General features: G+C 43.4%; 1 protein-coding gene across 10 annotated transcripts in view; it reads right to left on the bottom strand.

Annotated features, from left to right (window-relative positions):
- Ep400 (E1A binding protein p400) overlaps positions 1 to 20,750 on the bottom strand; it is a 105,859-nt gene extending 85,109 nt beyond the window's left edge. For 5 of the 10 annotated variants that reach the window (XM_029533908.1, XM_029533910.1, XM_029533906.1 and 2 more), the window contains exons 1-3: positions 20,628 to 20,750; positions 5,059 to 6,428; positions 3,464 to 3,574 (exon numbers count right to left, since the gene is read on the bottom strand). In XM_029533908.1, coding sequence (XP_029389768.1) covers positions 3,464 to 3,574; positions 5,059 to 6,393 — 1,446 coding nt within the window. In that variant the 5' untranslated portion in view covers positions 6,394 to 6,428; positions 20,628 to 20,750. Of the gene's footprint in view, positions 1 to 3,463; positions 3,575 to 5,058; positions 6,429 to 18,512; positions 18,534 to 20,204; positions 20,317 to 20,627 lie in introns of those variants that run through there. The other 5 variants (XM_029533911.1, XM_029533909.1, XM_021187003.2 and 2 more) reach the window with 3 other exon arrangements.
- Between the last annotated feature and the right edge of the window lie 873 nt (positions 20,751 to 21,623).

Below are 21,623 nucleotides of genomic sequence, written 5' to 3' on the forward strand. Positions count from 1 at the left end.
AAAAAAAAAAAAGGTGCCTATGACCAAGTCTGATGACCACAACTGATCATGGTGGAAGGAAAGAACAGACACTTGGAAGCAATCTTATGACATCCACTTGTGTACCCTGTCTCAACCCCCCCCCCCAAAAAAAGTTGTTATACTTCATCAAAGTTTTAAATAATTGCTCTACAAAAATAGTCAAGAAAAAAATTGCAGCACACTACTGTTGTACCAAATAGGTGGTATCTATATCATGCAACAAACTTTGTGCTGAAGTGGAGAGTGAGGAACATGACTCTCACTACTGCTGAGAACAGAAAAACCACACAAGGAAAAAAAAAGGTTTAGCCCTATAAAGTTGAGCATATTCTCCACATATGACCCAATAATTGACTATTGACTCCCAGGCATTCATGCAAATGAAATGAATACCCATGTACACACAAATGCTCTCTGTAAACAATTACAGCAGTTTTGTTTATGAATCCCTAAAACAGACAATTACCCATCAAAAGATGAAAGGGTAAAACTGCTTCCTGAGAACATCACCCAGAGAACAACAGTCAAACCTGTAAAATCACATGAGGCTGGACAGACTACTTAGTGTCTTTTTTTGCAGAGAACACGGTTTGATTGCCAGTGCTCAAATAGTGGCTCACAACTGTCCAACTCAAGCTCCAGAAGATCTGATGACCTCTGCTGGTTTCCACTGGCACCAAGCACACACATAGCATATATACATGCATTCAGACAAAACACTCAGACACATGAAATAAGTCTTAAAAAAATAAATAAATAAAACATACCAGTTTCTCAGAATGGAGGATGCCTACTAGAAGGGAAACAGGAAAGGCAAGCTGGGTATGCAGCCTTCCTCCTTGTAAAGCCCTCTCAACCTATACACTCTGTGGCCTTTGTTTCAATAACTTATGAAGACTGTCACAGCCCACAGCCATGATAGAGAAAAATTAGGTTCTTTCCCAGAATTCAGCAATCAGGGAAAAAAAAAAAAAAAAAAAAACACACACACACAGGCTGATCAGAAAGAAGATGATCCATGATTCTAGTACACTCCACCCTGGAAAAGTCACAAACTTAAAACACTGGAGAGGACTCATCAGAGGACAGGAAAGGCTACACCATACATGGGAAGTAGACAATGCTTTGGTTTATCAACATTCACATAATTATAGACCAAAGAAAAGTAAATGCTACTGAATGTTAAGCAAACAAAACCACACAAGTACTTACAAGTGCCATGTAACTGACTAGTTAAAATTTAATCTTTTGATGATTAGCTTAAGTGTTTCTGTTTTAGGGATTCACAAATAAAACTGCTGTAATTGTTTACAAAGAGCATTACGTGTATACATGGGCGTTATTTCATTGCGTGAATACCTGAGAGCCAAGAGTCTGATGGGTCAGTTATGGAGAGTATGCTCAACTTTATAGGAGAGGGCTAAATGAAGGAATGTAACAACAGAAGTGGTTAGCCAGTAAATGCAGAAGAAATATGGGAAACAGAAACCCTACTTTGGAACTGGGGGGTTGGGGAGGAGCAGAGGAGCTCAAGGTCTTCTTAGTCTACATAGTGAGTTTGAGACTAGTCTAGTTTATTTAAGACCCAGTCTTTAGGGCTGGTGAGATGGCTCAGCAAGTAAGAGCACTGACTGCTCTTCCAAAGGTCCTGAGTTCAAATCCCAGCAACCACATGGTGGCTCACAACCACCCATAATGAGATCTGACGACCTCTTCTGGTGTGTCTGAAGTCAGCTACAGTGTACTTATATATAATAATAAGTAAATCTTTAAAAAAAAAAAAAAAAAAAAAAACCCAATTTTTAAATTTTTTAAAAAAAAAAGGAAGTCGGCTGGCCGTGGTGGCGCACGCCTTTAATCCCAGCACTCGGGAGGCAGAGGCAGGCAGATTTCTGAGTTCGAGGCCAGCCTGGTCTACAGCCTGACTTCCAGGACAGCCAGGGCTATACAGAGAAACCCTGTCTCAAAAAACCAAAAAAAAAAAAAAAAAAAAAGGAAGTCTTAGTGATTCACAACTATAATCCCACCAGCACTTAGAAGAATGGTAGGAGAACTATTCTCTAAGTTTGATATCTGCCTGAGCTACAGAATAAGTTCCAAGTCAGCCTGGGGTAGAGTAGAAAGATAAGAGAATCTCAAGGAGAGAGACAGGGAGGGAATCTCCTTGAGGTCTTTATAATAAATAGTAACTGACTCAGAGCAACTCATCAATAGATGCTTGAAATAGTGGGTAAAAGATTGTTACATTTGAGGACATTTATGTAATTTATATCCTCATTTACAGAACGAAATATACTGAACAGGCCAGGTGGACACCACCTCAGATGCTTCAAATTAACATCACCAGTCAGGAGACTAGGCAATACCATGGCCTGGTGGCATGATACACTGAGTCAGACACACTCTCATTTCTATGACAGGATTACATTACTTGAACATGGTACTAGGGTATATCAGACAATCTCATACAATAGAACATTCCACAATATAACTAGTCTGTATGCTTTAGAAACAACCATCACAATAGACCAAAAAACCCCAGCTTAGATCAAAGAAAGCCAGAGAGGCATGACAAGGAAGGAATATGGGTATCTTGAACCCAGGTCCACAACTAGTGGGAAAACTGCAAAGGACTAGGTCCTGCAGAATCTAAATCTCAACTGCCAGTCACACAGCAGTACCAGGTTACTGTGACATTACCTGATGTGCCCTTATCTAGTAGTGGAAACCATTTAGATAGGGGTCGTGATACCATATGGCACTGCATAATCATGAGAATGAAATGCAAATGAGCAAAAGCTAATGGCAGTCAGTCAGAAAAGGCACAAAGGCTTCATGTAATACTATACCAGCTTTCATGTTTGAAATTATATTAAAATTAAAAGCAAAACCAAAAATATCATGGAGGACAAAACTGCTTTCAGAAGCCAGCACACTCCAAAGCTAGCATGTATATGAACCCCAGCTCCATGAATGCATTCTTGTCTTCACTAAGAAATTTCAGTTCTAAGGATCTATATAGGTGATTCACACCAATATTTCCTCCAGCTAAGAAAAAAAAAAATCCTACTATGTCTTTTCATTTGTTCTGTTTTGCACTGTTTTCAAAATACAGGTAAGACATGAGAAATAACAAACATTAAACACAGCACACAAGGAACCCTAAGCATACAGTAACAGGACTTTGATTAGAGGACATGCACACTATAAGCTACCACCACATTGCAGGTCACAGAAAACAATGCAGTAAGGTCTGTGTTGTCATTCACTCATGCAACTGAATTTCAGAACTGTATATGCAGAAAGACTTTTATTGTTGAAAATAAGGAATGGGCTCTGGAAAAAAAAAATGCCGAAGAGCAAATAGTAAATTGAAAGTTAAAATATCTGGATGAAAGAAACGTTTGGGATGAGACTACAATTTAGAACCATCAAAAAGTACCTGAAACGGTTGCTGCTGGGATGAAAAAGCAGCAGAAACATTTGGCGGAAGCTGGGTTGCTATAGCAACGGGAGTCCCAGTCTGCCCATCCTTGCCTGTCACAACCTTTACCTGAGAGAAATATTTTGAGAAAAAAAGGTAACAATTTTTAAGACTGCTCAAAATTATTAGAATTTCATTGCTGACAGCTCTCTAACTTAGGTACTTAAAAATGGAATGTTTTGCTTAAAATCCTATAAAGGGACACTGAGCTGACTGACAGGTTCATATTATAACAATCTAACAGCTGCCAATCTTTAGCACTCCAGTAGAGATCATAGACAACATTTTAGATTCTTCAACTTTCAAATGTAAAATGGAGTGGCACTCAGATATCAGTGTCCCACAGTGGCTTCTTGAAAAATCTGCACTGCTATAACATTCTATAGCCTACCACATGGGTCACACAGCAAAGTTGACTTTAGTAGAAGCTGTGAGAAGTTGTGTTTTTCTTCACAAGTGCAGAGGAGGAGGCTCAGCTTACAGACAACATTGGTAAAAGACACACAGAGTACTCAGTTCTACTGTTCTATGGTAGTAGTAGTAGTAGTCCTCAAAATCACTGAGACCTTCTGAAAAACAAAAACATCCAGCCTAGGTCCAGTGTTGAAGAAGACACAGATGGCTAAGCCACACAGATACATCCACAGATGATAGTGAGGACTCTGGAGCAAAGGCAAACTTTTGCTCACCAAAAGCAGGCTTCATTGCCAAAGGCTGACAGCAGTTTATTTTAGCTCTATCATAAAACAAAATAAGCTACACCAACATAATAAACACTACACAAGACAAGGCACAAAAGACAGTGCATCACAGTAAAGCATGCCTCAGAGAACTTCACAACTGCTGTGCTGTTAGGGAGACTTACTGTACAGCACTCTAGGAACCCAAAAACTATCTACAAAAGCTTCTGTTTCAAGTATCACCCCATAAGTGTCTGCAAAGTGTGAGCTTAAAATATGACTTCACATTTAAGACTATATCCAAAACCTAAAAAAAAATAAATAAAATAAATAAAATTATAGTTGTTTGATGATATTTGTACTTTAATTGTGAACATCCCACACAAGATACACCTAGTGACTTAAATCCCTGGCTTAAAAACTTTATCTTTATGGACAGACCTACATAAACATACAATGAAACCAGGAAGCCAGGAGAGAAGAGCTAAGCTTCACTGGTCTTGGAGAGTCTTTCCTGTAGGTTGCCAGAGGACTGGCAACACTATCTTGTTGGCCAAGGATCATGTATACAGACAGGGGAGAAGCCTAGACAGTATCGGCTGAGCTCTCTGCCCAGGATGAGTTTTGGTTGTCAGTGACAACACCTGGTTCTAAAAGGCATCAGTCACAACATAGTCCTTTATCTCCCTCCCCAGACAGCTACACTGAACAGCGCTTCCTCTACATGAAGGAAATAAACATTTTACTTCTCTTCAGATCCTGTGACACCCAAACCCTACATTACCTGAAGCTCACACATTTTCAGTCTGCTGTTGCACACCATCTATTTTGCTTTACGTAGCCCTTCTAGACTACTGAACTGATGTTTCTTACCTCATCGTTGATAACTTCAGATTTTTCTTCCTCCTCTTCCTCTTCCTCCTCCTCCTCTTCAATGTCCAAATCATTCTGTCTAAGATACGCTTGTAAAGGGGCATAGTGCTTCTTTTTAAAAGCCAAGAAATCCATCATGTTCCCCTGTAGATGTTGCAAGAAGAACAGTTCAATCAGGTACTCCTTGAAGACTTCCTTGAGTGCCTCCATTTCCTTGTAGTGGTAGTCCAGGCACTGCTTCCTCATCTGTGCCATCTCTTGGGAGGCTGGGGGGATCTCCTCCAACTTCTTGGAAACCTTCTTCATTCCTGAGCTTCCCATAGATGTAAGAGGCACACTGGAAAGGCCTGGAGGCATGGTGGTTCGGGAAGGGCTGGTAGGTGGTGGTGGGGATGTCATCCCAAATGCTGAAGGCCCTCCCACGCCAGGGAGCAGCACACCAGGTGTCCTCTCAAATCCCAGAGATCGGTTCATTGGCTGTCCCTGAAGCACCTGCTGCTGTTGCTGTATCAACTGGCCCTGAATAATGCTGCTGATCTGGGGTGGCAGGCTGGCTGTGGTGATGTGGTTTGGGCTGGCCAGAGGTTGAAGTCCAGTGCCTCCTGCTGCTGCAGGGCTCTGAGGCCCTAGATGGTGGATGGTGCCTCCCGACTGTGCATGAGGTTGGGAGAGTCTCCGTTCTCGGACAGTGATAGGAGCTCCTGAATGCTGGAGTTGAACCTGGGCTCCCTGGGTCATCTGAGTCAGGCCTGGTGCCTCCTGAAATACAAAGTGACCACCACTTGATGGACTCAAGCTGATCTGCCTCACAAGCACACTGGCATCCACAAAACCTCCAGTGGGGCTGCTGCTGCAGATGCCCAGCCCAGGGCCTGGGGCACCTGCACGCACATTCTGCAGGGTTTGCCCTGGCCCAGGGCTAGGCTGTGTGGGGCTTTGAGTCTGGACCTGCTGCGACAACGGAGAAGTAACTTGAATGTATGATGGAGAGCCATGCTCAAAGCGCCTTTGCTGGGCACCAAACTGAAAACCTGGAGAGGTGGGGTTGGGCAGTGGCAGGGGGGCCAGTGTGATCTGCTGGTTTCCTCCTACGACTGGGCCAACATTCTGCAGTGTGATGTTCACATTCTGCCCGGCCACAGGACTTCTGCTCATCAGCTGCTGTATCTGGTACCCAGGGGATTGGGGTGCAGATGGGCTGGCTGATGGAGCGAAAGGTGCTGCAGGAGACGGGGGTAAGTTGGGATGGGCTGGCTGTTCCTCTTCACTCCCAGTGAAGGACCTAGACCTCTGCAGCTGATGCTGGACATTCTGAGGACCACTGCCATGGTGCATTATCACCTCCCTTTTCTATCCAATGTACTGTTCCCCTAAAAAAATCAAAATTAAAATCAAGACATTGGAAGGCAAATACAATCATTTGATTACCACACTTAGTGCAATTACCACTTATTAGCCCTGAAAACATACTGAATGTACATTCACACTGGCATCTGATTCGAGCAAGAACACTACTTATTATTTTATATCAATGAAAAGGTGGTCACTTACACGTAACCCATAACTTCCTTCCATCTCCTTTCTTCCACCCAAGATCCCAAAGGAAAGAAGACTAAGGGAAGAAAGGTGCCCTATCCCCTACCATCATAAATAGAAGAACAAGAAGTTGGTGAATCCCATTAAGAAAAAACTATGGTACTACACAGCACATTCAACCCAAAGGGGCAGTGGCTACTTTTTGTCAATGACCCTGTGACATCTGCCACAGTGCCAAAGAACCCCACTCTGATACTTCTTGGGATTCACTAGTTTTGCCAGGCCTTGCATGCCAAACAACTACATCTGCCTCCCAAGAACAGACCAGAGTAGTTACACTGTTGACCCAAAGAAGAAAGCTGCAGGGAAAGAGTGTGTTCCTTTCAAGCAGTGGTCAACACTCTCATCACCTTGGTAAGGAGAGTTCAAGTGCTGATGTCTATGTACGACATGGCTCCCAATGAATGGCAGACTTCCTGTAAACATGTATAGCAACAAAGGGATCCTCCCTATGACATAACCAAAAGGAAAGCCAAGCTGAGATGGTTACAGACAGTGATGAAAGAACAGAAAGGACTCAAGGAGGAAAGGCTTTGGGAGGAAACAAGACAAAGCAGGGAAGCACAATTTGGTGTCAGATCATCAGTGCTGCCTATTTCCTACCATAGTTGACCAAAAACACAGAACATCTTCCTCAGAAGAAACAATGGTGCAAATCCACAGCACTTGTCATTTGGCAAACACAGGACAGACAGTGCCCCAAGTCATGGCACTGGGGTAAAGGCAACCTGCTACCAAGCCTCAGAATCTGAGTTCAATCCCTAAGTCCCATGAAGTAGAAGAAGAGAGTCAAACCCCAAGGTGCCCTCTTACCTCTTACACATACATCACAGCACATCATACAACCTCTGTGTATACACACACACACACACAAATATTTCATTTAAGGGCACATTTTTGCCACCAAGACAAGCAGTAGCCTCATCTCAAGGATACCATTGCTTATCTCTATCAGAAAACAGGCAGAAGGGCTGGTGAGATGGCTCAGTGGGTAAGAGCACCCGACTGCTCTTCCAAAGGTCTGGAGTTCAAGTCCCAGCAACCACATGGTGGCTCACAACCATCCGTAACAAGATCTGACTCCCTCTTCTGGAGTGTCTGAAGACAGCTACAGTGTACTTACATATAATAAATAAATAAATCTTTAAAAAAAAAAAAAAAAAGAAAAGAAAAGAAAGAAAACAGGCAGAAATAAAGAACCATGAATATGGAAAACTTAAAAAATACGTAAGACTTTCAAACCAAAAACATATCATCAAGCCAGGAGTAGTGGCACATACCAGCAACCCTAGCTCTCCCAAAGTTGAAGCAGGAGTGTTGCTACAAGTTCAAGGCCACACAGTGACTATATAGCAAGACCCTCTCTCCAAAAAAAAAAAAAAAAAAAAAAAAAAAAAAAAGAGTTACCTTGGTCACAGTGTCTGTTCACAGCAGTAAAAGCCTAAGACACTGGCACAAAGTGAGTTCTTTTCTGGCCAGACAGACAAAGCTAAACAGAGACTCCCAAAAACTAAACAAAAAAAAAAAAAAAAAAAAAAAAAAAAGTAAGGAGAATATGAATCACTTATATATCTATGCAGGGAGCTTTGGTTCACATACTATTTTCAAAAGAAGTTATGATTCCTGCAATGGCCTATGAAAAGCTCACCACTAAGGGCTTACGGCACAATGGGAGGTAGTGAAGAGCTGAAGATGGGGATAGATGCAGTAAGTAGGTCACTGACAGCATGGTTTGAGGGTAGGTCTTTTTGGTTTGTTTCTGTTTTTTGTTTGGTTGGTTGGTTTTGGTTTTCAATACAGGGTTTTCCTGTGTAACCCTGGCTGTCCTGGAACTCACTTGTAGACCAGGTTGGTCTCAAACTCAAGAGCTCTGCCTGCCTTTGTCTCCTGAATGCTGGGATTGAATGTACTAGGGTATGTCTTATTCTCAGTCCCTTCCTGCCTTACTCACCTGCTCCTGATGGCCAATGAGCTGAGCAGCTTTGCTCCTCCACACCCTCCCTGCTGTTCTGCCTCGCCACTACCCAGAGACAACAACCTCATGGGACTACAAGTAAAACCTCTGAAACATGAGCCAAAATCAATCTATTCACTTTCATGATAATTTTTTCAGAGTAACAAAAAGCTAATTAATAAAAGTTTCTAATCTTTTAAATAAATATTATGGGGGAATCAGCACAAAAACAGAAAGGCATACAATGATCTCCTTACAAAAACCCCAGAATGTCAAGTCAACAAAATGAAGGAGCAAAAAGAAGCTCCTCCACACACAAGAATTCATAATCTGGATGTGGTGGCCATACCCATGACCCCAGCTATCATGAGATCAGGGCAAAAGGGTTGCAAAGGCAGGGCAGCTCCTAAGAGTGCCCCAGCTCCAGAAAAACAAAATCAAGTAGAACAGGTCACAAAAACAGGGCAAAGAGATGGGGATAAAAAGTTACGATATACTGAGAAAATTTAACATGAACACATCAAAAAGCATATATCAAATAATTAGGCATTTTTATTAGCTAACACTCAGAGTTATACTAAATGTAAAAGACATAAAATTAAAATCCAGAAATGTAATAATCCCTGAAAAGGATTCAATTTTGTAGCCCTCAGAATAATAAATTTATTGATAATCTGTAATCCCTAGGCTCCTACATTGAAGCAGGAAACCGAGATAGGAGAACACCCAGGTCACAGGTCACCTAGCCTGGTGTATATAGGTTTGAAGAGCCCCTATCTCAACCATAAAGTGGAAGGCAAGAGCAAACACTAGAGATTGCCCTCTGACCTCCACAACAGCATCTGCACTCATACACATACATATATATATAACACTCTCATACAAGAGAGTGCTCACATTATATATACACAAAAATAAAAAAAAAAGCATATACAGTTTTAAAATGGTAAATATCAGTAGAGATACTCCTTTAATCCCAGCACTAAGAAGGCAAAGGCAGGTGGATCTCTCTGAGTTCAAGGCAAAGGCTGGTGGATCTCTCTGAGTTCAAGGCCAGCTGGCCTACAGAGCAAGTTTCAAGCCATCTAGATATACATGAGACCCTGCCTCAAAAATGAATACTTTAAAATAAAAATGTGCCAGGCTGCAGTGGTGCACACCTTTAGTTCCAGCACTCGTGAGGCAGAGACAGAAGGAACTTTGTGAGTTGAAGGTCAGCTTGGTCTACAAAGAGAGTTCCAGGACAGCAAGGGTTATACAAAGAGAAAAACAAACAAAAAACAAAAAACAAAACAAAAGAATAATAAAATGTTAAAGATTCAAAAGGGGCTGGAGAGATGGCTCAGAGGTCAAGAACACTGGCTGCTTTTCCTGAGGACCAGGGCTCAATTCCCAGCACCCACATGGCAGCTCACAACTGTTTATAACTCAGGTTCCAGGGTATCCAACACCCTCACATAGACATACATGTAGGCAAAACATCAATGCACATAAAATAAGAATCATTAAGCAAAACATTCAAAAATGGGTTAGAGATAGAGCTGGGTAGTAGGAGCACTTCTCTACAAGGCCCTGGGAGCAGAGCATCTCTGAAAGGACATCCAAGTACAGTAGGACAAACGACTACCACCAGCAGGGCACCACAGAATACACTTGTCAAAGACACTCAAACCCTAACCAAGAGTAAACCAAACATCTGCCTAACAGCTTGAGGAGAATATCCAACACCACCACTTGCATACTGAAGATAAACAAGCCAGCAGTAAGCCCTAAACCACACAAGCGGCAGACCACTAGACACTGCTGCAGGAGGCCTGGGAAGCAAGGTGAGGTGGCAGATTTCAAATGGTCCTCAACCCACAAAACCCTGAGTGGGAGTGAACTCAGAGGGCAGCATGTAAGTGGGAAGGGCTTGGATACCCTATAACCTTTGGTGTAGTGACTCTTCTTTCCAGAATCTGTTTTAAGAAAAGTGACCTATCAACTTAAATTATTTTCTTTAAAAAATTGACCTACAGAGCAGAGGCATGGTTCAATGGTTAAAAGAAGTGGCTGCTCCTCCAGAGGACCAAGGTTTAACTCCCAGCATCTACATGGTGGCTCACAGCCATCTATAATTCCAGTTCCAAGAAATCTGGTGTCCTCTTCTGGCATCCTCCAGCAATATTCATGCATATGGTATACAGACATATATATGTAAACAAACCTTCTATACACATAAAATAAAAATAAATCAATCTTTTTTAAAAAATAGCCCACAATATGATTTAACAAGCAAACCAATCTATCAGCTTGGTAACCTGAGTTCAGTTCCCAGAAACCACATAGCAGGAGAGAACAGATTCCCACAAGTCACTCGCTCACTCACACACACTCTACTCTGTCTGTCTGTCTGTCTCTCTCTCACACTTGCACTCTCTCACACACAATTTTTAAAAAATGAAAATACTTATCACATAATATAATAAGGTAAAACATATAACCAAAAACAATGCTCAAGTTCTAAATAAAGACTGTGTAAGTAAATTGGGAAAGTACACCACAAAGACTAACTTAGATCTCCAGAAACCACACAAAAATCAAGCAGGTAGGGCTGGAGAAGTGGATCGGTTGTTTAGAGCATGTGTTGCTTTTGCAGAGGACCTGGGTTCAATTCTTAGCGCCTATCACTGCAGCTTACAAGTCTCTGATGTTTATGCAGTCTGTATGTACACACATACATTTCTCAGGACTGGATTTCTCTATGTAGCCTTGGCTGTCCTAGACCTCACTTTGTGGACCAGGCTGGTCTGGAACTCAGAGATCCACCTGCTTCTCCTTCCCAAGTGCCAGGATAAAAGGCATGTGCCCCACCACCTGTCAGTCTCTAATTTTAATTCCAGCGAATCTGACACCCCCTCTTTCCTCTTCAGGCACTGCACACACATAGTACATAGACATACAGAAGACACTTTTTTTTTTTTTTTTTTTTTTTTTTTTTTTTTTTTCGAGACAGGGTTTCTCTGTATAGCCCTGGCTCTCCTCAAACTCAGAAATCCACCTGCCTCTGCCTCCCAACTGCTAGGATTAAAGACGCACGCCACCACGCCTGGCTCAGAAGACACATTTTTAAAAAGTCAGGCAGGTGTGGCAGCCTCCTGTAATCCCAGCACTTGAAATGAATCAAAACAAAAAAATCCCTGAACAAGATAGCTAGCTACACTAGGCTATGTAGTGAGATGTGTCTCAGACCTCAAATATAAATATATATGTAAAACTGCTAAATATATCTAAAACTGGTTCCCAAGGGGCTGGAGAGGTGGCTCCATGGTTAAGAGCACCAGTTGCCTTTCAACAGGAAATAGGTTCCATTCCTAGCACATGTAACATGCAGCTCACAACTGTCTCTCACTCCAGTCTAAAGAAATCTAACAACCTCTTCAGGCCTCATCAGATACTGCACAGAGGTATACATACATGCAGGCAAAACACCTATGCACATTATAATTTCTTTAATGAAAAATAAAATGCTTTCCCACAATAAGGTGCAGACACCACAAAAGACAGCAAAGGACCACCAACAGCAAAATGTAAAAACTCAAAAAAAAAATTGTTTTTTTTTTTTTCCTTAAAATGTTCAGCAGGAGGCAGGCAGGACAGGAGTTGGAAGACAATAGAGGTAGAACACATTGTAAAGCAGTAGAAAAAAATTGTTTTTTTTTTTTTTTTTTTTTTTTAGAACAGGGTTTCTCTGTGTAGCTCTGGTTGTCCCTGGAACTAGCTCTGTAGACCCGGCTAGCCTCAAACTCAGAAATTTACCTGAAAAACCACTGCCAGGTTGTGTTTCTAATTTTAACTCAGATTTTTGTAGTTTTTATGAGAGACAGTGTAACCATGTAGCCCAGGCTGACCAAAAACCTACAATGTATCTCAGGTTGGCCTCAAACTCACAATCCTCCTGTCTCAGCTTTCTGAGTGTTGTTATTAGATGACAACTTGGCCTGCTTTTGTTCTTGTTCATCTGTTTGTCTAAGTGAGGAGGGAGGAAGGAAGGGAGGAAGGGAGGGAAGGAAGGAAGAAGGAAGGGAGGGAAGGAAGGAAGGAGGAAGGAAGGGAGGGAGGGAAGGAGGGAGGACAAGAGAACAGTTTTCCTGTAGAGCCTAAGCTAGCCTGGAACTTGGAGTGATCCTTCTAGTGCCACTTCCTAAATACTGTATTATAGACACATCAGTTTTTTAAAACTGATATATCCTTTGTGCATGTTCATGGGTGCAGTGGGGCGGTGATATATGCACAAAACCTGCAGTGCTGACATCATAGTCATCATATCACCTCTGTGCTGAGAATCCTCTGAAATGCATGACAGACTTGCACACCAGTTGCCCCAGCTCCTCCAACCTGCCTGAACCTTGGTATCCATTACTCAACTAATCTACCTTCAGCTTCTGACATCTACTTTATTCCATGTACAAATAAGACATGGTGCTTGGCTTTCTGTATATGGTCTAAATGTGAACTGTCCCCCACACACTCAAGTTTGAATACTAAAGTCTCCTGCTCAACACCTATCTGTTAACCCAAGATGCTTATCAAGTATTGTATTACAACAGTAAGAGTAACTAACACAGAAAACTGACACCAAGAAGTCCTTGCAATTATTATCTGATCAAGTGATTCACAGGTCTTTGGAACTGAGTAGAGGAAAGAGGAAAGTATGGAGAGGTAAGCTGAAGAAGCCCTGCACTGCTGTGTTACCAACTCTTAATGGGGCAATCCTGTGGGCATGTAGAAGAATAAAATGCCAACAGAAATGTAGACAGTAAGGACTACACTCATGACGTTTTAAGTGGGAACAAAGTCTGTCAGAGCTGGACTAGGGGACATTCCTGTTACATTCTGTCAAAGAATCTATGTTCTGCCTGTGTTCTGAAATTTTGAGGCCGACTTCAAAAGTAAAATACTAATTAATCTGGCAGAAAAAATTTCAAAACACTATAACATTCAAGGTATAGTAAGGCTACTGTTGGTTGCCATTAGTTAGATTTACAGTGGGAATTCAGAGCAAATATGCACTTGGGTGAGGGAAGAAACAGTTCAGGCAAGAGTGCAAAGCTGCTGTAACTATTGAAGAGATTACACTGAAACAAGAGGAAAGGCGCCCTAAAGACAAGACTCTATGAACATGGGCTCAGCTCTCACTGAGGACCAAGTTTGATTCCCATACTCACAACTCCAGTAACTCTAGTTCCAGGTAAATGCGATGCCTCATCTCCATAAGCACCTACATACACACAACTTTAAAATAAAAATAAATCCTAAAATAAAAACTTCATTAATGCTTCCATAATATAAAAATATAAACTCATATGCCAGGCATGGTGGCACACGCCTTTAATCCCAGCACTCGGGAGGCAGAGGCAGGCAGATTTCTGAGTTCAAGGCCAGCATGGTCTACAAAGTGAGTTCCAGGACAGCCAGCATCACACAGAGAAACCCTGACTCGAAAAACCAAAAAAACAAAACAAAACAAAACAAACAAACAAACAAACCCAAAATAAATAAATAGATAAACTCATTTGAAAACCTCTCTTTTATTCTTTTTCAAGACAGGGTTTTGCAGTGGGAATTTTGGTTTCTTTAAAAACCCAGTTATGTTACATGAATATGTTTTTGTTTTAATCCCAGGTGTGGGATAATAAGCTATTTCACAGCAGATGATTATGATTTGCTAGTTTACTAGCAAGGGTATGATTTTTCCCAGCTGGGATTCACAGCTATGAGTTTGCCTTAATTCTGGGGTCGGTACTCTGGAAAGGGTATAAATGGGAGAGCCACCAGAGGGCTTGTATTGCTGTTTGGAGATATTCTGATAACAAAGACTGGACTTGCCCCTAGGAGCCCAAAGTCCCTTATCAGCAGGAGTAGTCTAAAGAGGTCTATGTCACCTTTCCCCTCTAACATCTTTCTCTCCTACCTAGTGTTGGGGGGTTGGAAGGGATAAAGGTGGAATAAGGGTTGGGAGAGAGGTAGAGATATAAGAACCCAATAAAGAAGCCCAAACAGGTGCACCAAACAGGGTTTCTCAGTGTAGCTCTGGCTGTCCTGAAAGTCCATCTGTAGAACAGGCTGGCCTTAAACTTAGAGATCCACCTGCTTCTGCCTGCCGAGTGCTGGGATTAAAGGCCTACACCACCAAGAATGCAGAAATGGTAGTACATACATGTAGTCTAAGTACTTGGGGCAAAAGCAGTAGTACCACAAATGGGAGGTTACCCTGGTCCATGCAGCAAGTTCCAGATCAACTAGGCTATTTCTAAATAAACAGACAGTCTCTGAAGAACCTAATCAGGGCATGTAAACACAGGCATACAATGGATATATCTCAAGCAGGTAGCACAACTTGGCATTACAAATGCATGTTTTTGCAGACATGTATTAGTATGGTAAGAGTTAAGGGTCAAAGAGGCTTAATCCAAGGTTCCAGAAAATAAGCGGACAAAAGAAGCAATGTATAGCATGCAAAGTCAGATTTATGTTAAGAACCTGAGATTCCTTCATGAAGCTGTGAAAGGTTAACTTGAGTTGCAAAAGCAATTTTAGGATCTTGAAGATACCCAAGCTGCAGACACCACCAAATGGAGCTGGCCCAAGGAGTCGTCCACATGCGATACATGTAAAGGCTGACCAAACCTGTTGAAACCCATATGGTAAAAGTCCAGATGCTAGGGCTGGAGAGATGGCTCAGCGGTTAAGAACACTTACGAAGGTCCTTAGTTCAAATCCCAGCAACCACACAGCGGCTCACAACCATCCGTAATGAGATCTGATGCCCTCTTCTGGTGTGTCTGAAGACAGCTACAGTGTACTTAGATATAGTAAATCTTTTGGCAGGAGCAAATGGGGTGGCTGGAGCGAGCAGGGCCAGAGCAAGCAGAGGTCCTGAATTCAATTCCCAGCAACCACATGATGGCTCACAACCATCTGTACAGCCACAGTGTACTCATATACATAAAAATAAAATAAATAAATCTTTTTTTAAAAAAAAGTCCATATGCTAAATATGAAAGTACAGGTTTGGTATTTGCTCTGCTGGGCTTCAGTCTTGCTTCAGTCTGGTATTTCTTAACTATCTTCCTATTTTTCCATTTTAGAACAGCAATGTTTTTACTCTGTGTATATTGGAAGTACTTAACATTTTTTTATTTTTAACAAGAGTTCACAGCTATGAGTTTGCCTTAAGTCTCAAAATACTCTTTGAACTTTTTAACAGTACTGGAATGGTTAAGACCATGGGGATATGTATAGCTGGAGTGAATATATCCTGCATTACAAAATGTCCTAAGTCTATGGGACCAAAGACAGAATGTTATAAATATTAAAATGCCTTCCACACCCATGTTTTTAATGAACATCTGGTCTCCAACTGATGACAGTTTTAGATTTGGGGATCTTCAGGAAATATTACCTAGCTAGCAGAAGTAGATTGCTGGAGTAGACCTTGAAGGTGGTACCTCCACTTCTTACTACATCCCAAGCTCTGTACTCTATTAAGTTACTTCTGATTATTTCCTTACAACACTGTATAATGGATTATTTCACTTTACAAACGGTCTCTAAACTCCTCATTCTCCTTATTAACTGAATCCTCCACTGGGGGTGTATGCATACAGACATCACATTCTTTCCCACTCAATCCCAGATAGGCACCTGAGTTGATTCTGCATCTTGGATATTGTGATCACTGCTGAAAGAAAACAAGGTTGTGCAGGTTGTCTCTTCTGTATACTGACTACATTTCCCTTGGATAAATACCTAAGAATGGGATTGCTCGGTCAAAAGTAGCTTCATTTTTTAGTTTTTTTGGTTTCTCCCATTCTGGATCCATTTTAGCAGTATTAATTTACATTCCAACTATATATCACAGCTCCCTTTTTCACAGGCTCGCCAACATGTTACTTGTCTTTTGTTAACTGTCAGTTTAACTGGGATGAGTCACATCTAACTATGATTTTAATTTACATGCCCCAATAATCCATTTACCTGGGTTTAAATTCTAACTTTATTTTTTTTTTTAAAGATTTATTTATTTATTGTATGTAAGTACACTGTAGTTGTCTTCAGACACTCCAGAAGAGGGAGTCAGATCTCGTTACAGATGGTTGTGAGTCACCATATGGTTGCTGGGATTTGAACTCTGGACCTTCGGAAGAACAGTCGGGTGCTCTTCCCCACTGAGCCATCTCACCAGCCCCCTAAGTTTATTTTTATATATTTCCTTCAAGACATGACTTCACTATGTAGCACTTGGCTAACCTCAAACTTATAGAGAGATGCGCTTGCGCTCTCTCTCTCTCTCTCTCTCTCTCTCTCTCTCTCTCTCTTTTTCTCCCTGAAAACCAGAACATGTGGAATTGGCACTTGAAGAAATGGCCATAGAAAATCATGAAGGGAAAGGCTCACCTGACTAGTGAACTGTTTTATCACAACTCCCACTGGCCCACCACACAGAGCAGGTTTTGGGGGTTAGCAGTTGGTATGGCCAGTATTGGTTAACTGGTCTCCATCTTATATAAAAGACAACTCAGTGAGAGCCAGAACCCAACTGGGGATCAAGCTCCAAAGCAGAACAGTGGCAGCTACAATAAAAGGTCTTCTATCACCCAATCACTGAGGTCTAGCTTCTCTCCTCCCCAACAAAGTACCCTCACATTTCAAAATTCTCCCTTCAACCTGAGAACCACGTTCAAGAACACTTTCCATACCCAAATAGTTCATTTGAAAGACACCAAAAACTAACACCCTTTACTAAGGGTGTTTGTTAAAGCATTAAATGTCTAAGAATAAGGGTTAGGGATAACTCAATGGTTAGGGATAACTCAATGGTTGGGGATAACTCAGTGGTTAGGGATAAATCAGTGGTTAAGGATAAATCAGAGGTTAGGGATAACTCAGTGGTTAGGGATAACTCAGTGGTTAGGGATAACTCAGTGGTTAAGGATAAATCAGTGGTTAGGGATAACTCAATGGTTACAGATAACTCAGTGGTTAGGAATAACTCAGTGGTTACAGATAACTCAGTGGTTAGGAATAAATCAATGGTTAAGGGATAGCTCAATGGTTAGGGATAGCTCAGTGGTTAGGGATAACTCAGTGGTTAAGGATAAATCAGTGGTTAGGGATAACTCAATGGTTACAGATAACTCAGTGGTTAGGGATAACTCAATGGTTACAGATAACTCAGTGGTTAGGAATAACTCAATGGTTACAGATAACTCAGTGGTTGGGAATAACTCAATGGTTACAGATAACTCAGTGGTTAAGGATAACTCAATGGTTACAGATAACTCAGTGGTTAAGGATAAATCAGTGGTTAGGGATAACTCAGTGGTTAGGGATAACACAATGGTTAGGGATTACTCAATGGTTAGGGATAACTCAATGGTTAGGGATAACTCAATGGTAGGGATAACTCAGTGGTTAGGGATAACTCAATGGTAGGGATAACTCAGTGGTTAGGGATAACTCAGTGGTTAGGGATAAATCAGTGGTTAGGGATAACTCAATGGTAAGTGCTTGCCTTGCATGTGGAGGAACTTTAGTTTGATCCCCAGTTCCACACACATTCACAAAGATTAAACATATTAAACACGAAGCTTTCAACCAAGTAGGGCAGCACATGCCTGTCTAATGAAAGCACTCAGAAGGCAGAGGCAAGAGGATCACAGGTTCAAGTTGAGACAGGTCTACATAGTTCAAGGCCACCTATGGTCACCAATCACATAAAGAAATATAAATAAAAAAGACAACGCTTCCACTTGTTTGCCTCAAGAGACTCATGGACAGAGGCTCATAAAAGATGGCTCAGCAGTTAAGAGCACTTCCAGAAGGCATGGATTTAATTCCCACCACCAACATGGTGACTTACAATCCTCTGTAATTCCAGTTCCAGGGTATCTGATTCCCTCTTCTGGCCTCTGTGGGCATCAGGAACCCAAGTAGTACAGAGATATACATGTAGGCAAAACACCTATACACACAAAATAAAAAGGACAGGGTTGAATGAAGAGACAGCCCAGGGGTCAGGAGCACAAGAGGATCTGAGTTTGAATCCCAGCACCCATGCTGGGTAGATAGCTCATAACCACCAGAAGATCAGGCACCCTCCTGTCTCAGCAGGCACACAAGGCAGACAGAGACATACACATACACACACACATATTTTTTAAAAAAAAATTATGGACAGTCAGAACAAAGCCTTCAGAAACGGTGGTGCCTAATCACTGGAGAGGTGATGACCAAAAGGCTAAGTAAAGATACTACAGAAAATGGAGGAAATGGTGACTGAGAGCACACAAAAAAATTCTCTCCCACCCAGGAAGACAAGGCAGCTGAGAACTGAAAGGGTCAACTGGAGGGGAGGATTAACCCAAGGAAAGGTTACTATGTAGTTGTAAATAAGGTGGCCAGAAAACAACTGACAGCCATTCTGAAGAATGCTATGTTATGACCTTGAGTGGGCCTCAAAAAGCAACACAACACAGAAGCCAAAGCACCAGTAAATGCCTCACAGGGGCAACAGTATCAGCAACATTATGAGGCAGTTACTGTACAGTTGGATGAACGTGGTACCTATACAACTTAAAACACACTTTCATTACATAATGCCAAACCTTTTTTTAAAGTTAGAAAAATACAGTAAAAGGAAATAACGACACTTTCGTTATTAGGCTATCTTGAGATTTTAAACATTTGGTGGGGAGGAAGATGTGGAGTACACCTTTAATCCTTTAGTACACGGGTGGCAGAGGCAGGTAGATCTCTTTTGAGTTCGAGGTCAGCCTGTTTCAGGACAGCCAGAACTACTCAGTGAGACTATATATATATATATATATATATATATATATATATATATATATATAAAATATATAAATAAGGGGGTGAGAGGCGGCTGGGCACTGCAGCAGACAACAGCACTTCCAGCTACATAAAAGACTAAGGTAGAAAGATAACCTGAGGCCAGGGTCCGAGGCCAGCCTGGGACACAAAGATTCCTCTCAAAGGCAAGTAAATAAAAACAGCCAGGCATGATGTCTCACACCTGCAAACCCAGGACCAAGGCGGAGGCATCTGGATTACTAAGAATTACAGACCAGCTTAGACTACTTAATGAGTTCCGTCCAGGCTGATTCGGACTTCGTGAGACTTTTTGTCTCAGAAAACCTAAATACGTTAAAAAGAAGATTTAAAGTTAACATGCGGTTTGCCTTGTGGCCATCCAAAGTGTACAATTCATATTCATCCATCCATCCATTCATTCATTCATTCTCTCTCTCTCTCTGACAGACAGACACACACACACACACACACACATACAAGAACCGCAGATCTTCGTGAGCTAAAGGCGAGCCTGGTCTAAACGGCGAGTTAAAGGGCCAGCCAAGGCTCCACCGTAAGACCCTGTCTTAAAATGGAAAAGCAAAACAAAAACAAAAGCGAAACGAAACAAGGGCCGTTCTGCCACACGTATAATCGATAGCACAAGTGGCAAGTGCCAGGGATGAGCGCAACCCCCAGTTCCAAGTCGCGGTGCTCCGGGATACTGGACCTAGGGACGGACCTGCGGAGACAGCGGCTCGGCGGCTGATGGTGCACCTCCGAGCCCCCGGCCCGGGGAGCTCTCCCAGGTCCCCGGCGTCCTTCCCGCTCTGCCTCCCTCCGCTCAAGGCTCTACGTCGCGCAGGGGAGCCGCGGGCGTTAAGAGCCCCGCCTTCCCGAGCGCTCCAAGACGGCCGCGCGCCCGCCCAGAAAGAACGGCGCACGCGAGAGCGCGGACCAGAGAAGGGCCTGGCCGAGGCCGGTCCACGCGCCGAGCCACCGACCGGTCCCTATCGGCGCCACCCGGCCCCTCGGCCCCGCCCGCCGGCGCACGACAAAGCGCCGCCGCGGCCTGGGCCCGACGCGACGCCAGCGGCGGCAGCACCGCGGAAGACGACCGCCCGGCACGCCGCCGCGGCCTGCCACCCACCGTCCCGCCTCTCACCCCGCTGACGCTGTCCCGTTCGCTTGCACCGCGAGCAAAAGCCGCGCTCCGTCGCGTTAGGACAGCCGGGAGGCTCGAGCGCGCCGCAGCCGCTCGGCACATCCGGGTCCGCGGGCACAGGAAGTAGCAGCGCCGGGGCTACGGCGAGCGGCGAGGGACTTAACGGTACCTGGCCTGCTGTAGGGCCGCTCGCAGCCGCGCGAGGTCGCCTGAAGCTGAGGCGCTGCGGATGGCGGAAGCAGGACCGAAGTGGCTACTTAAGCGGGCGGTTAGGGGGCGGGGCTGTATGCAGGAGGCGCGTAGGGCGGGGTTTGGAGAGCGGAGAGCCACCTCTGGGCCGCCTCCGAAAGACCTCGCCCGCGCGAGGCGGGACCGCTTCGGGCAGGACGAGGCGAGTCGGCGCACGCGCAGGGCTGGGCGCTGAGGCGGTGCCCGTGGGCTGGGGCGTGGCCTCGTGGGTACGAGGCGGAGCCTCAGGGCTCGGGGAAGTTCGGGTAGACTCGGGGAGGGGCGTGGCCTCGTAGCTACGAGGCGGAGCCTCAGGGCTCGGGAACAATCGGGTAGACTCGGGAAGGGGCGTGACCTCGTCAGATGGAGGCGGAGCCCGAGCTTCGCTCAGTTACGCCACCTGGCGACTCGCTCCAGCGGGGAAGGCTAGTTAGGAAAGCTCAGGCGGACCTGATCTCATCCTCTGGATGTGCTCGGGAAATAGGGGACTAGCCCTATGAACAAAAAGGGGCCTGAGACGCAGTGAGCATAAGTCTGAAAACACATCCAGCATCATTAGGCATCAGAGAAATGCACATGAAACCACGACCCAAGAGGAGGTAAGATTGTAGTACGAGTTTGAAAAAGATTATAATTATTTTTCTTTTTCTCACTTTTTTTTTTTTTTTTTGGTTTTTTTTGAGACAGGGTTTCTCTGTGTAGCCCTGGCTGTTCTGGAACTCACTCTGTAGACCAGGCTGGCCTTGAACTCAGAAATCCACCTGCCTC

Source organism: Mus pahari, chromosome 23 (assembly GCF_900095145.1).
Source record: "Mus pahari chromosome 23, PAHARI_EIJ_v1.1, whole genome shotgun sequence".
Taxonomy (NCBI): domain Eukaryota; kingdom Metazoa; phylum Chordata; class Mammalia; order Rodentia; family Muridae; genus Mus; species Mus pahari.